The following is a 16,310-nucleotide window of genomic DNA, read 5'->3' as shown; positions in this document are numbered from 1 at the left end:
TGTCCCCTCTTAAGTCCAAAGTATCTCGCCACAGGATCCCCTGCTTGGATTCTCATCAACATGTTTTCTTTTAATTTACTGATTCAAGAGTTAACGAAAATGTGTCAAAAAGCCAAATGGACAACAAATATGCGTTAATATTTTAAACAAATTAATTTATTACCAATCAATGTAATGAATTCGGTAGTTCTCAAAAATAACGGCTAGATTTCAAAAAGTGTATTCATGTTGTTACGTTTGCTATTGGCTAACAATTACTGTTAATATGGCAACCTTGCTTTCTTGTTGTCAGCTTGTAATTTATGTCCCTTTCGAAAAATAATTAGTATAGATTTTTTTTATATGTGATAAAAGGAGGCAAACGAGCGGCGAGAATACCGCCGTGGTCTACGACGCCTATGGCAACACCAGAGGAACTAGCATTGCTGGTCTTTGAGGAAATTGTAGGCTCGCTTCTTGAAGGACCCTAAGTCGTATTCGGTTAGAAATACCGCCAAGGACAGACCATTCCACAATGCGGTTGTGCAGTGCAGAAAGTTCCGTGTAAACCGCACGGTTGTGGAACGCCAGCCATCGAGATGGTGAGGATAGTACCTGGCAGTCTATAGAGATATAGAAGTCTAGTTAGATTTAGATAAACCATTAGAAGCATACAGTAACCACAAAAACAAACATTGTCTCTAGTAGTGAGCATATTTAAAAAGATATAGTCTGCAAAAGAAATAAAACATTGAAAAGGATACTATCTAGCTAACAATTCCTGTTTTTCATCCGGAGTGAGTACAATGTGCTCCGGTACTAACTCATGTTCTGTTATGTTTATCAACAATTCCGATTCCAAGAATTGTTCTAGAATGTACTTTGGTGCCATGTCTACAAGAGACTGTTTTGCTGATGGTGTCATACCTGCATTAAGAACAAAGATAATTGTTAGGTTGGTTTTTTTTTGTGATTGAGTTGCCAAGGTTTGCTTTGAAGAGGCATTTACAGATTTACTTGACTTGAGGTGGCCGAGGGCAAGTGACGCTTAGCCTAAGCCTCTTCTAAATGTAACTAGGCTTGAGGGCTCCCGCAGGAGCCTCAGCTAGGGCCGTTACTTTGTTATTATTATCAGATTGGATAAGTAGGTATAAATCGTAAAACATATTAAACTTTTTGGTGAGTCTTTCAGATTTATTTGCTATTAGTTAGTATAATAAGCAACTCTTCCACTTGGAATTAAAAAAAAAAAAAACAGAAGTAAGATTGTGTTCTTTCAAACTTTGTTCTATATATATACCAAATTTCATAAAGATTTCTTCATGCCATTTGACAGTAAACTCTAAACATCCATCCATTTGAACTTTTGCATTTTTAATATTAGTAAAATTAGATGTCAACTTTTAATACATGGTCAAATTTCATAGATACGCACATTGCTTTTTATTACACAATATAACATACCAGCTTGAACTACTACTATTGCTCTGTGAATGTTTTCCTCTTGCATTCTTGTACAGTAGGTCTTGATTGTTTTAATTCCTATTTTAGCTTCATCAGGGAAGAAAACAAACATTTGATCAGTTGGGTCGTCATTATGGGCTACTAGGACAATTAAATCACTTCTTGCTGGACGTTTTTCACTGAAAAATTATTGTTTTATATAAATAAAAGCAGATTTTTCAATTGCCTTGTAACTTATCAGAGAGAGTTTATTATTTTAATTTTGTCTATGAAAACTATGCAAACTTTTTAATATACAGTGGCTTAATAAAAATGTATGACAATTTCGTATTTTGACATTTTAAAATACAATATATCAACCTTCAAACACAACATTACCAGTTTTTTAAAAACAGATTTTTTTTTTAATAAAATGCAAAATATAGACGAAAAACTTAAATTAAACAAGTTGGTAAATGGCTTATCGAACACTACGAAAATATATTTGGGTAAGATTTAGATACATACTTTATAACACTTATATGTAATAATTTATAATAGTTTATAAATACCTCGGTTTGTCTCCAAATTGTTCTTTGAATTGTTCAAGTGTTTGGTCCAACTCATCTTGTGTTACTAAATAACCGCGATCGTGGCAAAGCTGTAAATAAACAATTATCAATCAATCGTGAAATTTTTAGCAAGAGTTGTAGAAAAAAAAACAATGTTTTTATATTTAACCTGCATAACTGTTTTTCGAATACGCCAAAGTTTATATGTTTCCGCATCATCATCCATGTTTATTCAATGTTATTTATCTTCTTATTTTTAAATACAAATTACACCGAGACAAAGTGATTGTTAATTCCAGTAAAAATTAAAATGTTTACAGATAGAGGTTAAGTTAAATCAAAAGAGGACAATTCAATTCATATTTTTTCTCTTTTCACTACTGTCAAATAATTACATTACACTCCGTACTATGCATGCATGAAAAACACAAATGTGAACTGTTGGAAATGTATTGAAATTGTAAAAGATTTTTATATTTGGGATCAAGATCAATAATCGTGATTATTGTATTTGAAATTACTTGATAATTGTTAATAGTAGTGTCAATTTTGGTGCTATTTGTTTGGTGCTAGTTTAATCTGTAACTGTTATAAAAATATATTTTCTGTCTGTGCAAATTTTAGACAGATTGATTTTTTATATATTGGAATTGCATTTCATTCATTTGTGATTAATTTTAATTCTTGTAGTTTAAAAATATCTTAGTTTTGTTATTAAGTACAATGGCTGGAATCAAAGGTTCGTTTTTAATACGCCTTTTAATGCTAAAACTATTTACTTTACAGCTTAAGAATGACTCATCTCTGATATTTACAAACAATTTTCTTTATCACTTTTACTAATTATATTTTTTTCTTTTTCATGTTGTCGCCATAAAATACTAAAGTGTGAGTATAATTAATTAATATTAAATCATTTATCAGTCGTATAAGGTTGCAGAAAGTGTAAATCTAATATGCCCTAGATATTTTATGGAAATTAGTGATCTTCAAAATGATATTCAGTTAGAATAAAAGTATATTTTGAGGAAAGACTATACAAATAGTGAAATGTTTATTTGTACTCAAATGAACAATTAAAGAAACAGTACTTTATGGCAATATTAAAGATAAGAAATTTCCCTGGGGGATAATTCCATGTCATAGCTATTTGGATAAACTGCAGCTTGTTGAGTGAAGAATATGTTGAACAAGTATATGATTGTAATGTTTATGAGGTATTTTATATTTGGATATGTTTTACAGATTGTTAACCTTGGCATTTACAAGCTCCGTTGGTGTGACGCTAGTTATAATAGCAAGTGCTCTGCCTCAGTATAAGTAAGTATAACAAACTGTTAACATTGACCAACCCTTAAATATGAAGCGATTATTTCCCACTTGAAATTACCATAATATTTTTTAAATGGAAACTCGGGAAAATCCCTTTCATTAAAAAAAAAAACCAGCCATAGTGGAATCGTAATTCAAAATATATGAAATACTAGCATTGCTTGCGACTTCGTCCACTCAATATTAAGATAAAAAGTAGCCTTTAATATGCCCGTCTATGTCAGCTTGCCCTTCAGTGAAAGTCAGGTCGAAATTAGCTCAGCCGTTTTGGTGATTACCCAGATCAAACACGGCTTGGGAACAGACAGACAGACAACAAAATAAATGTGATTTTCATTATCAGCAAAGCAAATACATCATCTGTCCAAAATCTGGAATTTTTCTTTTGATATTATAAACAGACACTCCATTTTTATTATATGTATAGATAAATATGTTTGCTTGACAAAGGATAGTTCTGTTTTTCTTTGTTTTCTTGGAAATCTCTCGAAGCAATTGATTAACTTTCCAAACTTAATCAGATGACTTATCAAAATGTTGATAACATTAGATTCTAGTGTATTTTTCTACCTTGCGAGAAATCTTTTATGTGTAAAAGATTTTACTCGTCTCCTATTTTATCTAGATTTAGTACTTATTGACATTAGTTAATCTTCAGGTATTACTTGATTGGATGTAACTTTGGTTTATAATTGTTTTAATGAAATTAATATTTGTTTACATAAGTTAAGAAGTCATAAATGAAGATGTTTTTATTCTTCCTTCTTTTAAAAGTAAATTGATTGAATTTAATGGTGTTTATTTCAGATCATGGTTTCCATTTCTCGGGCTGATTTTCAACCTTATATGTCCAATCCCAACAATTATTGCCCGTCGCCGCACAGACAGTGTGGGAGGCATCAGCAGTGCTTGTATGGAGTCTGCAATTTTCATCACCATGGGCATCGTTGTTAGCTCTTTTGCGTATCCCATTGTGCTGGCACGAGCTGGTTTGGTTTGTATTTTAAATTGTTACTTTGTGAGTTTTGACTGCAGTGGAATTTTTACTGACAAAGTTTATCACTTATATTCTCTTTAGTAAAACAATGACAAAAAATTATCTCTTACCTTTCAATCAACTACTATGAAATGGATATATCTTTAGATAGTGATAGTTATAGAAAAACAAAAGACAACCAAAATCTATGAATATGCTGCTTCTCAGATCTATGCGTAATATAGTCTATTTCTGTATTAATAACGTATTTTTTAAACCAAAGCGATCAACTATCTACTAGTCTAGTTTTACTTTGTACCATGTTCTATTTTATTTTAAGGGAGATGAAATTGTTGAACATTTTAGATCCGAGAGTTGTACAATTTTTCACATATATTATATTAGTAAGAATTTTAGATTCAATTTAGATTTATGAATATATTTCCAGATAATGTGGCCCGCTAGCTACCTGACATTGGTGGGCAATGTTATCGTATATTTGGCTATCATCGGTTTCTACATTGTTTTCGAAATGGAGGATACAGATTATACAATGTGGTGAAGATCAAACCTTATTTATTGGATCGAAACAGATACTCTTTAAGCTGATTTTTGTATAATGTTTTGTCTACATAAGTCTGAAATTAAGATACTGATTTTGTTTTTTAAAATTGATATTAAGTGTACCCAATGCCTAAAAATGTGGTTAAAGATGCATAAAAATTGTTTTTATTAAAATGCTTGTGCTAAATGTTGAGGTATGCTTAAATTAAATTTGATAAAAACTGTAAAATCTGAATTTTGATGTAGATGTAACTTGTTTTATTTTACCTTAGAATATGTTAATTTTTTTATAGTAGAACCTTAAATAATTTATAACTGAAACTCATTTTAACATGTATCTAACATTTTTCCTTTTGTTTATCCTCAAGTTGTAGATCATAGGTTTAGTTAATGTTTCGAAGTACATACTTCATATAAAAGTGTTTATTTTTATAGGTATATAGTATTATATTACAAGCTATTATAATAGATATGTTATAATTTGAAAATTATTAATGCTGTATTCAAAATATGTGTCAATTCAAATTTTACCCAACATTGTAATGTAACCTTTCATTACTAAAAGTAGACTATGTATATATGTATTTTATATTGCAACAAAGATTAAAAACATTTTTTGGTATTTCTTTTCTTACATAAAAAAAAATAACTAGTTAACTCTGTTATCACATTCCTGTAATTATTATGTAAATACGTTAGGAGACAGGTCACAATAAAGTATTGTCTATTTGCTTTATAACGTGTATTATTTTAACCTTTTAAACCGTGACCTTTAAAATAATAATTACAGGGTAGTTGGTATGTCACATTGGTCACCCCTTTGATTGAAAAGTCACATGAACCTGAAAAATAATAGGTTGAATCAGCTTCTGTTCCACTGGGTTGCCTGTAACAAATTGCTTAGTTTATGTAAGTTGGTGCAAAAAGATTTAAATAAATACATAAATCAATAATTAAAAACTATATCAAAGTAAGTGACATGTAATAGTTTTTTTTTAATAAAAAGGGAAAAGAGTCTTGCAAACGGGTCTAAAGAGGAAGGAAAAATGTTGTCATCATTTTCACTTTCCTTAAAAATGCAGACTGTATATTGAGTGTTTCAGCAGTGGAATTCCACTTCACGGATGTCATTTCTAAACGGACGTGAATATGCTGAAAATGTTTAAAAGTAAAAGCATCAAATTCATGAAAGCTTTGTAAAACGCTTTCATTTTATTATATTACTTTCCTTACTGAAAAACTAGGATAAATGTTCATAAACATTTGAAAAACAAAAAAGAATTACGTGCAATGGAACGTTTTTCTTAATCATCTCTGTTCACTGACATTTGGTATTTGTCATACGTTTATGATTTCTATTTTGTACTTAAGTTTTTAAGTGTCAAATCGCCGCACCCACAAAATTATTTTACTGCTAAAATATATTTTTATTGTAAAATATTAGAATTATGGGTGACCATTTACCGGCTTGTGTTATCGATGTGGGGACTGGGTATACAAAGTTGGGGTTCGCCGGTAACAAGGAACCTCAGTTTATCATTCCGTCAGCCATAGCGATAAAGGAAACTGCTAAAGTTGGCGACCAAAGTACTCGGCGTATGACTAAAGCAGTGGAAGATTTGGATTTCTTTATCGGAGATGAAGCGTTCGATGCCACCGGATATTCAGTTAAGTATCCAGTACGCCATGGCTTGGTTGAAGATTGGGATCTCATGGAACGTTATATAGAGCAATGTATTTTTAAATACTTGAGAGCAGAGCCTGAAGACCACCATTTCTTACTTACCGAGCCGCCATTAAATACTCCAGAAAATCGAGAATATTTGGCTGAAATTATGTTTGAATCATTCAATGTGCCAGGTCTCTACATTGCTGTTCAAGCTGTGCTAGCGCTTGCCGCATCATGGAAGTCTCGTACTTGTGCTAAACGCACATTCACAGGCATTGTGGTGGATAGTGGTGATGGTGTAACTCACATTGTTCCAGTGGCAGAGGGTTATGTTATTGGTTCCTGTATCAAGCATATACCTATTGCAGGAAGGAATATTACATCATTCATACAGTCTCTGTTGCGTGAAAGAGAAGTTGGTATCCCACCAGAGCAAAGCTTAGAGACTGCAAAGGCTATCAAGGAAAGATATAGCTATATATGTCCAGACATTGCCAAGGAGTTTGCTAAGTATGATTCTGACCCAGGGAAATGGATGAAGAAATATACAGGAATCAATGCTATCACTAAAAATCCCTTCTCGGTTGATGTTGGATATGAAAGGTTTTTAGGACCGGAAATATTTTTCCATCCGGAGTTCTCCAATGCCGATTTTACTGTACCACTAAATGAGATGGTAGATGACGTCATTCAATCATGTCCGATTGACGTAAGAAGAGGATTGTATGGAAATATAGTTCTATCTGGAGGTTCTACCATGTTCCGAGACTTTGATAGGAGACTGCAAAGAGATATTAAGCGTACTGTTGATGCAAGACTGAAGTTATCAACCATGTTATCGGAGGGACGGATTACTCCAAAACCTATAGATGTGCAAGTTGTTTCCCATAACATGCAGCGGTATGCGGTATGGTTTGGAGGTAGCCTGCTAGGTTCCACTCCTGAGTTTTATCAAGTGTGTCACACTAAGCAAGCTTACATGGAATATGGACCAAGTATTTGCAGACACAATCCAGTATTTGGTACTATGATTTAAGTTATTGTTATTGCTAGTTCAGTATTCACTTAGACATGAAGTTTTAAATATTCAGGAACAAATGTATTTATCAAACAAGGGAGGCATTATGTATACTCATATATATGTGGTAAATAAAGTAGCCTTAGGCCTGCTATGTATACTGAATTCTCTAAGACAGTTTTAAATAAACAGCTGAACTGTACAATTAGAATTGTGGGTGTGGGAAAACTTTAACTGAACAGTTTAACTCTTCTGATAAAATTACAGTTCAAGTAGCAAGAATTAAATAGAAGATAAGTAAATAAGTGTCCACCAATGACTCCATCTTCAATAACATATTGCAACTTAGAGCAACTATCTATTCATATTAATGTTTCAAATTTATCCCTATTTCTGTTAGATACCTTTGTCACTAACAGTAAGTGTCCACTGTTGAAATTACTATTCTGCAATATAGCTTTTGCCTCCAGAGAATCAAAAATGTAAAACATGTTTAAAAATTAAGACAATGTCTATAGATAGCTGCTCTCCCTCTAGATCAAGATCAGATCATTGACGGATATTGTCCATATACTGCATTATATTGTTCATTCATATTTTCAATGAGTATGAGAAGTATAGAGATACATTTTAGTACCAAGTGTTAGTGGATATTGTTAGGTGGATAATAAATTGAACAATGTGACAATGTTTAAAGCTTCATGTTAGTAAAATGTTAAAACTATGTTCATTAAGATCTTTTTAATGAAGTTTATTTTAATTTTTTATACAATAAATGCCAATATATTACTTGCACATTTTTAATAATTTAATTTTAATATATAATTATATGATTAATCAATAATTTGCTGGGTTTGCTTTGTAAATTAAGGCATTTAATGTTCCATTCCAGCTTTTTACCAAATATACTTTTCAAGATATGTGTGTTTTTTTTATATGATGGGATATGATTGTTTGCAAAAGTAGGATTAAGCCTATCTCTTTCTCAAAGGTTGGCAACATTTTAGAGGTTTTCTGGTCCATGGTCACCTCGATGTTCCCGCCGCTCATTTGCTCCCTTCTTTTATTGACCGACTTCTTAAAATAAGGAGGTACTCAATTTGTCTGTTTTTATATGTGTTACGGCAAAACTCCACCCCTAGTGGACCAATTTTGAAAATTACTTTTTTTATCCGAATGGTTGTGTTCAAAGGTCCCATTTTTTGTTATAAAATAAGATATTGGTAACATAAAACCACAGAAAATATGTATGGATGACTAAACATTATCTTTAGCTTGATAAAAAAATGTTTTATGCATTATTTGAATTAATTGTTTAATATCTTTGGAGAAACAAATATCGTATCACGTCATAATGAGGTAATAATTGAGGTCATTGAACTTTGGATGTCTTAAGATTCAATATGCTATTGGAGTCCTTTATTACCTCAGAGTTCATTGTTTCTCTTGAAACTGATCTTATGTTAACTTCTGGTAGTAAAGATTGAATTGGAAAACACTGCTACTTTTACTGTACATTTTAGAATATACTATATTATTTAAAAACATATGAATGTTACGGACGTTGTAAAATTTAATAGAATCTACTGTACTTTTTAGATAGGAAAATATGGTCCAATGATTCTCACGCGTCTGTCTCGAATAAAACATTCGAGTTATCGGATCGTGTTTGCGACTGGCACGAGCATTTTCTAGTTCTATTGTATTGGGCCGGAGAATTTACAACTGCATATTGCATGTTATTTTATAATCTTACAAATATAAATGCGAAAGTTTAGATTGACAGATGTTTGGTAGTGTTTGTAGCACAAACGGCTGAACGGATCTCCATGCACAGAGGATAGTCTGGAAGAACACACTATTATTTTTAATTCTACGTTTTTAATTCATTGTAGAACGACAGATAATACTGTAGAGAAACAGAGTTTTATACCGGGGTCGACCACCGGCTGTGCCGGTGTAAACTTTTTTTTAGTCTCGCCGCGACCACCTCATTCTGCCAGTGGTTACGCACAACTATACTGCGCTTGTAGTAATTATTTTTTAATCTGTACGCTTTTTATTTACTCATGTTAGGAAAGGAGGTTGGTAGTAAAATAAAAATATCGTTTCAAGTAAATGTATTTTTTTTTGTTCACATCGCACAGTTCCTAACTTTTTGTTTGCTTTATAAAAACAGATTTGTAATAACATCGTAACGCTTACATTATGCTTACCCTCGGTAACGGATTGTTCAAAATGATATGGTACGCAGACTAGCGTTATACACATTTTTATAATAAAAGTTGTTCAAACTTCAGGATCTCATGCAACTATTAAATAAATAACATACTTGTATTATTACAACAACCATGCAGGGTGACTAAATGGGTACAATATTGAAAAACGATTATACATATACTATTTGAGCCCTGCTAACGGATACACTAAAGATAAATGCAGAATTTTAAATCGTTATTTAGTTGAAAGTTTGAGATTTTATATAAAAAGCGTTTGGTAATGTAATACCAAATGCGTAAAAACGCAATAAAGTGTGTTAACATAGACAATTCAAGTCATAGTGTCTCCCAGATACCGTTAAAAATATAGGATAGGAATTCCAGATAGCTTTATTATCAAGTTGTCTAATCTGGAATTTCTCTTTTTTAAGAAAAAATATTAAACACTACATATTGCGAAAACTTCAAAGATGTGTCTTAAATCAATATGCTTATGACCACAATGATTGACTAAGTGTTAGTTACCCCTAACTTCAGGTAGACATCAAGACCTTCGGTAGGGAGGTATACAAGCTAACTAAATGTAATACCAAACTTTCAGCTAAACACAATTTATGTTAATGCTACATATTTTGTTTTGGTACATTAAAATTATACACGGTATTTACTAGTATTTTCCTCATGTTTTAAAAACTTAATTTTAACATAAATATTTCAGCTCACTAAACTCTAAGTTATACTTTTACTTCGATTGACTAGCATTAAATATTTTGTGTCTAGATTATATAAAATAGATCTCAATTAAATATAGGGCAGTCTTCGTTGGAATTACGAAACATAGACAAAGTAAACAATTGTAAATTATTTAAAAAAACAAACACTCATTAATCCCTTAATAAAAAAATGTAATAAAAACATTTTTTATGTAATATCACTCACAGAAATACAACTACTCGATACAATTGAAATATACAATTTAAACATATACAACTTTCTGCCATATTCACCAAAAAAGCTATAGGTACATATTGTCTTGTGTCTTTGTTGAGGATTTTCATATGCGCGTTAACACGGGACGAATGTATGACGACGTTAGATTATCAAACATACTCGAAACTGACTTATTCTATACAATTTTGTGATATAAATAGTAGTTATTATTCTATTGTCATATGGCGAAGTTTATTAAAACTAGTTTAGAATTATTCATTACAGCAGATTATAATCATGACGTTTATGGATGAACCGTCGTGATACCTTCGCCCGTGTGGATAGAAAATACAATGCGCGTCAGAAGCTGGTGCTCTTTAACTTACTATGATTTAATAAAATATTTTCAAGGGGTCTTTTCGATCGAAATTTGTCTTAAATTACTTCAATGAATAATAATAACATGTTTGGAAGTATAATTTAATATGATTAATGTCACAATTACAAATTTTACTATTGTCGAGATCATTGCAAGCAATGAAAATTGAACACTTGTTTTGAAATGAAAACCAGTCTTTATTATTAGTATTATGAATGCGTTTAAATTTCTCAACCCCTATTATTAACGGTTATAATATATGTAAATATTTAATAGACAGTGATAAGATTTGCCAATGAAAAAGTTCATAAACTTTATAACATTTAAACAATTCATAGTCAAATTTAAGATGTAATTTTTAACAATTACATCTGTAACTAGTTTTAAGACTTTGGTCAATAAGGCATTAAGTTTAATATATTATATTACATGTATTATTTTAATTATTGTTCTTCTTATGTTTAACCTTCGTTACTTGTCACTTTTATTAACAACAATATTTACAACGACATAGAGTCGACATTAGAACCTAGCTAGACCATTATCAACGCTAAAATATAACGTTTCGTTTCACATTAGAGCCGAAAATATTCTTAATATTCTTATTCTTTGACAGTTGCACAGTATATGTATATTTTTCATTTGTTACTGAACGTACAAAAATGATTATATGGCTAAACGTAACGGTATACATGCTAAAACTAAATTTTCTACAACCATATATCTATATACATTTATAAACATTAAATTAAATTGATTTGGCAATTTTTATTAATCAATATCTTAAAATTAAGACACCAATAAAATTAGCTAATATTGGCATTACAGTAAACAACTTTATCCCGATTATTTTAATATCGAATTATGAATAAAAAAAATCAAAACGACTTTTAACAAAAATGTCTTCGTTACCTACAATTATCTTAAACATGGATTTAAAGACAAATTTTATTTTAATTTAAACTAATTATTTTACTGGCAAATCAAACTTAACCACAATGACGTTGAAATAAATTTAGCGATTAAATTTCCTTTTGGCTTATTTTTGCATGAATATTTCGTGGGGGCCTACCACTGGACCACTATAATAAGCCTTTTGCAGCTTTATTTCACAATAAAAAAATTCTGTTCTCTAATGAATTTACTCTACATCTATTGTTTTGTATGATAAAACATAAAATTGGCTGCACGTTTTATTTATTTTTTATTGATTTCGTATAAAAAGTTAAAGTGATTATTAATTTAATTTAGTTCATAGTCACTAAGAACTTATTTAATTAACAAGGTTAACTTAACTTCATGATTTTATGATCGTTTTTAATCATGTTTGATTGAATAAACCAGAAGAATGTATGTATATGAAATACAGTTACAAAAATTGTTAATTTTATTTACATGTGAAAATGTATTCACACGTTAGGTTGTGTTTACATAATTTGAATAAAGTTTCTATGTCATTTATCCGTAATTTAAATAGGTGTTCATACATTAATCTGGAATGCTTCACGCGAGGTCTTGTCGTGAGCGCGGCTTGGCTTGCGGCGATGGTGACTCTCGCACTCTGTGTCGTCCGAGAACCTCGAAGGCGGGTGAATGTGCTCGTTGAACGACGGGTAGTTTGATATGCTGCATCGGCAAGTAACTTTGTTTGGACATTTTAAACGTATCAGCGATAGTTATGACATCGAACAACAAAAACATTAAGAAAATAATAAATTTGCAAAAATAATGTAAATTTAATGAAATACATGAATGATATTATAGTTGTTGATTTAAAAATGTAACAGAAATTGCTAATTTATTTTAATACTTGGATTTGTTTTTAGCAGTTAAACATTTCTGTTACATAATTATGTTATGAAAATTACATCTAATTGAAATACACAACTAATGTTTTGGAAATATTTTGACATTTAACAGTAGTATATATTTAATTTAACAAATAGTATAATTATGCTCTATACACTTTCATTTTTAAATAATTATGCACTCTGTATGTTTTGAACAATTTAAAACATAAAATGTTTAGTGAATAAAATGTTAGGACGTGCAAAAAGGTACATTTAATATACTAAATACAGTTTCATACATTATAAAAGGCGAAATTAAAAGATGGTGTTTTTCTACTTCTTACATTAAGAGCAGGGTTAAAATATATTGAACCAAAATTCAAAAAGAAATTTCCTACATTTACAAGGTGTATGTTAATGTGGTCTAATTTTAAAATAATATAAAAAAAAGCCAACAAAAACTGCCATTTACATAATTTAAAAACTTGCCTCATCATGCATGTTTGTAAGATAATCATAGATTATACATCCATTGTCATAGATTATAGATCCATTGTCATAGATTAAAAAATCAAATTACCTGAAAGTAGTTTCATCATTGTGACTGCTGTATCCGCTGGAGGAGCGCACGTGTCGCTTGCCGAGCGCGCCCGCTTTGCCCTTGCGGCTCGGGAACGCCTTGCGGACAACGCCACCTACCGAATTCTCCGACGAAGACGATGACTCCTCGCGCTCTACACTCGGGTCTGATCACAATAAATCTACATGTAATATTGATTAAGATATATGTCGAAATATATTTAGTCACCGACTGTAAGCAGGTTTACTGTCAGGCCTAAAATAAACGTGAAATCACATTGGATTTTTTTCTTGCAGACTCAAGTTTATAATGAACAGCTAGAAGAGAAAGTAACTTTTGTATGTAAAGCTTACTGACGGTCGGCAGCTAAAAATCCTATTGATTTAAATATGGCCTAAATTGTGACTATTGAATTATTATGTACTGTTCCAACGAGATGATTTAAAACAATAACTTATTGAGCAACGCAAACTAAAAAAAAGTAAATTAGAAAAGATGGTTTCGAGACTATAGTAACCACCTTTAGAAGTGTTCTCGTTTTAAGAATAATTCGCACTGGGTGCCTTTTTCTTTTTACGAAAATTACTTTTGTTTGCCCTTAAATATATAAATGTCATGTAATTTACAGGTAGTGGGGTGCGCAGGTCGTATCCTGGCGGCAGGTTCGCTGTCGGAGTGGGGGGCGCTAGCGTCGTCGCTGGCGTCATCCTCGTACTCTGTAATGGGCAGGTGCAGCGTTAATATCTTCTTCACCTCCGAGTCCGTTGAGCCCAAGTTGTCCGACTCTGCAACACAAGCCCGCATCTCAACTCGGTGCAGTGACAGCCCGCATGGTGAAGCTGATTATATCCACACGAAAACCTTGGCACGAGAACATCAAATCGATCTCGACTCGACAAGTAACCCGTATAGCAATCAATGCAAACAATTTAAAAAATATCGATTGTTAAAATCTTTCATGTATCGATTGAAGAACTGATTTTAAAAATAAGTTTTCGTGAAATATTCGATCAGCGGGAAGCAAATGACACACGAATGGTTATACGATGTCATGGATAGAATACAGGTGTATTGTTTATGAGCTCGCAATGTGTGAATGCTAGAATAGCGGGTAAAAAGAAGTCATGATCGGCAAGGTATAAGCTATGGTAACAGATAGTGGTCATTCGTTGTTCTATTTAATCGAATGATGTGACGATGGAATCGATTCGCTAGGAAAGGAAGCAATCGAGCGTTAGATCGAAGACATCGAGTAATACGATACACTGTGTGCATGCTTACCTTTATAAATTACAACACCAGTTACGCTCCCATCAGGTTGCATAAAAGGCGATCATTATGTCAAATTCAAATCTGTACTTAAAACTTAAACGGGTTAAAAGTAAACTTAATCAATAGAAAGTGCAATCTAGCTAACTAAATAAATGTTAGGCTAACTACGTATACTTTTAGATACGCTCTGTAATATTATGCAAACTACGACGGGGGAACCGTACCTTGGCTCTCCGAATGCGGGTCTCGAAGTCTGGCGCCTTTTCTTCTCACTTTTGTATACTCCGGTTCTTTGCCCTGATAACATAGTTTGTTACTTGTATATCCATCTATCTATACTATTATAATAAAGCGTAAACCACTGCCACTAAGTTGTATAGTATTTCAGCGATCACAATATATTTTTGAGTAATTCTTTCTAATGGGTAAGTAATTTGGAAAAAACTATCATGCGGGAAAGGGACAAAAATCCAAGCTGACAACATCAAGAAAGCAAGGTTGCTATAGTAATGACAATTATTATCCAATATCAATGTGTCTAATATCCGATATCATTTGTGCATTTTAATTTTGACATTTGCAATTGACAATTTGACAAATGTAAACAATAAAATAAAGTTTTTATAATTTCACGCAGATAAAGCACAGGAGTAGCTCGTACAAATATGTTTGTTCTGGTGGTCTTTAGGATTGTAATTAAAGTAACTTAGGAATAAACAGATAAATGTTCTTCTTCACTTGTTTTCCTACTTATCTCTTTGCAATGTGTACGCACCTTATATTTGTCATTTTGCTTGAGGTCGTGGTAGACGAAGGAGCCGCGCACGGAGTGGTAAGGGCCGCTGTACACGTTGCCGCTGTAACTGCTCTCGCTGTACGCGGGCTTCGTCAGCTGGAACGTCGCGTATGGGCAGATGTCTTCGATGTATTCTAAAGAGGAACGTTGCATTTGTTAATTCTATAATCTTTATTCTATCTGGTTTTAAGTTTTGCTTAAAAAAAATCCCTCGAAAATCTCAATACTACCACGAAATGTGATTATGAAGCCATTCAGTGTCAACAACTATTTACTGTCGCTTGGATTCCTTATACAGAGGTGCGCACACTACTCGATTTTAGTTTTGCAACTAAATAGTTTAATCGACTGCGAAACAATCGAAAATCGCAAAACAGTTCTGCGGAAGTTTAGTTAAAGATATTCTCCCACTCTAAGAGTGTATCAGGTGGGATCTTGATAAAGCACTCGTTAATTCTTTAATAAAAATGCAAGTATGTATAATATAATGTAATATACGTACCATTAGATGCGTGCTTGTAGTGGTGCGGTGGAGCGGGATGCTGTGCGCGCGCCGCCAGGTACTGCTGGTCGCGGTTTACTTTGTTCTGCAGCTGCGCTACTGACGGCGACTCGCCCACGCCTGCCTCCGGCGCCGCACTCTCTGTTGTGCCTGCTTCTATATAAGGAAACAATTTATAGACATTTGAACCTGGAGTTCAAGTTTTTTCATCATCAATCAAGTACTTTTCAGTTTAATTTGTCCAGTGAAGAAGATAATAACGATTATTCGTAATTTCGGCTCAAGGGTT

At 32.3% G+C, this 16,310-nt stretch overlaps 4 protein-coding genes across 5 annotated transcripts in view; 2 read left to right on the top strand and 2 right to left on the bottom strand.

Moving 5' to 3' along the window:
- Positions 1-5: 5 nt before the first annotated feature.
- LOC106102101 (DNA-directed RNA polymerases I, II, and III subunit RPABC1) lies at positions 6-2,357 on the bottom strand (the record flags this gene model as incomplete). The annotated part of the gene is made up of 5 exons (XM_013281510.1): positions 2,164-2,357; positions 1,995-2,083; positions 1,444-1,622; positions 744-906; positions 6-78 (listed from the first exon to the last, which is right to left on the bottom strand). Coding segments are annotated over exons 1-5 (561 nt in total), but the record flags the coding sequence as incomplete, so codon positions are not given.
- A 267-nt stretch (positions 2,358-2,624) lies between these two features.
- On the top strand, positions 2,625-5,488 carry LOC106102562 (leptin receptor gene-related protein-like). 2 transcript variants are annotated; one of them, XR_001225580.1, is made up of 4 exons: positions 2,625-2,733; positions 3,240-3,314; positions 4,134-4,320; positions 4,751-5,488. XR_001225580.1 is itself a non-coding variant. In XM_013282080.1 (3 exons), the coding sequence occupies exons 1-3, from the start codon at positions 3,229-3,231 to the stop codon at positions 4,862-4,864; spliced, it is 387 nt and encodes a 128-aa protein (XP_013137534.1). In that variant the 3' UTR covers positions 4,865-5,488. The 2 variants fall into 2 exon arrangements, 1 of the variants encoding a protein (XP_013137534.1); XM_013282080.1 differs by lacking the exon at positions 2,625-2,733 and having other exon boundaries at positions 3,229-3,314.
- Positions 5,489-6,187: 699 nt separating this feature from the next.
- On the top strand, positions 6,188-8,473 carry LOC106102478 (actin-related protein 3). Its single transcript, XM_013281975.1, has one exon. The coding sequence runs from the start codon at positions 6,315-6,317 to the stop codon at positions 7,569-7,571; it is 1,257 nt and encodes a 418-aa protein (XP_013137429.1). The 5' UTR covers positions 6,188-6,314; the 3' UTR covers positions 7,572-8,473.
- Positions 8,474-12,313: 3,840 nt separating this feature from the next.
- The window catches only part of LOC106102100 (Down syndrome cell adhesion molecule-like protein Dscam2), a 108,837-nt gene continuing 104,840 nt past the window's right edge, over positions 12,314-16,310 (bottom strand). Inside the window, exons 33-39 of the mRNA XM_013281509.1 lie at positions 16,246-16,300; positions 16,022-16,177; positions 15,499-15,653; positions 14,948-15,020; positions 14,078-14,236; positions 13,452-13,617; positions 12,314-12,707 (exon numbers count right to left, since the gene is read on the bottom strand). Coding sequence (XP_013136963.1) covers positions 12,563-12,707; positions 13,452-13,617; positions 14,078-14,236; positions 14,948-15,020; positions 15,499-15,653; positions 16,022-16,177; positions 16,246-16,300 — 909 coding nt within the window. The 3' untranslated portion in view covers positions 12,314-12,562. The remainder of the gene's footprint in view (positions 12,708-13,451; positions 13,618-14,077; positions 14,237-14,947; positions 15,021-15,498; positions 15,654-16,021; positions 16,178-16,245; positions 16,301-16,310) is intronic.

The sequence above is a fragment of the Papilio polytes genome, unplaced genomic scaffold (genome assembly GCF_000836215.1).
Source record: "Papilio polytes unplaced genomic scaffold, Ppol_1.0 DF823923.1, whole genome shotgun sequence".
Classification (NCBI taxonomy): Eukaryota; Metazoa; Arthropoda; class Insecta; order Lepidoptera; family Papilionidae; genus Papilio; species Papilio polytes.
This window is presented reverse-complemented; position numbering and strand designations above follow the sequence as displayed.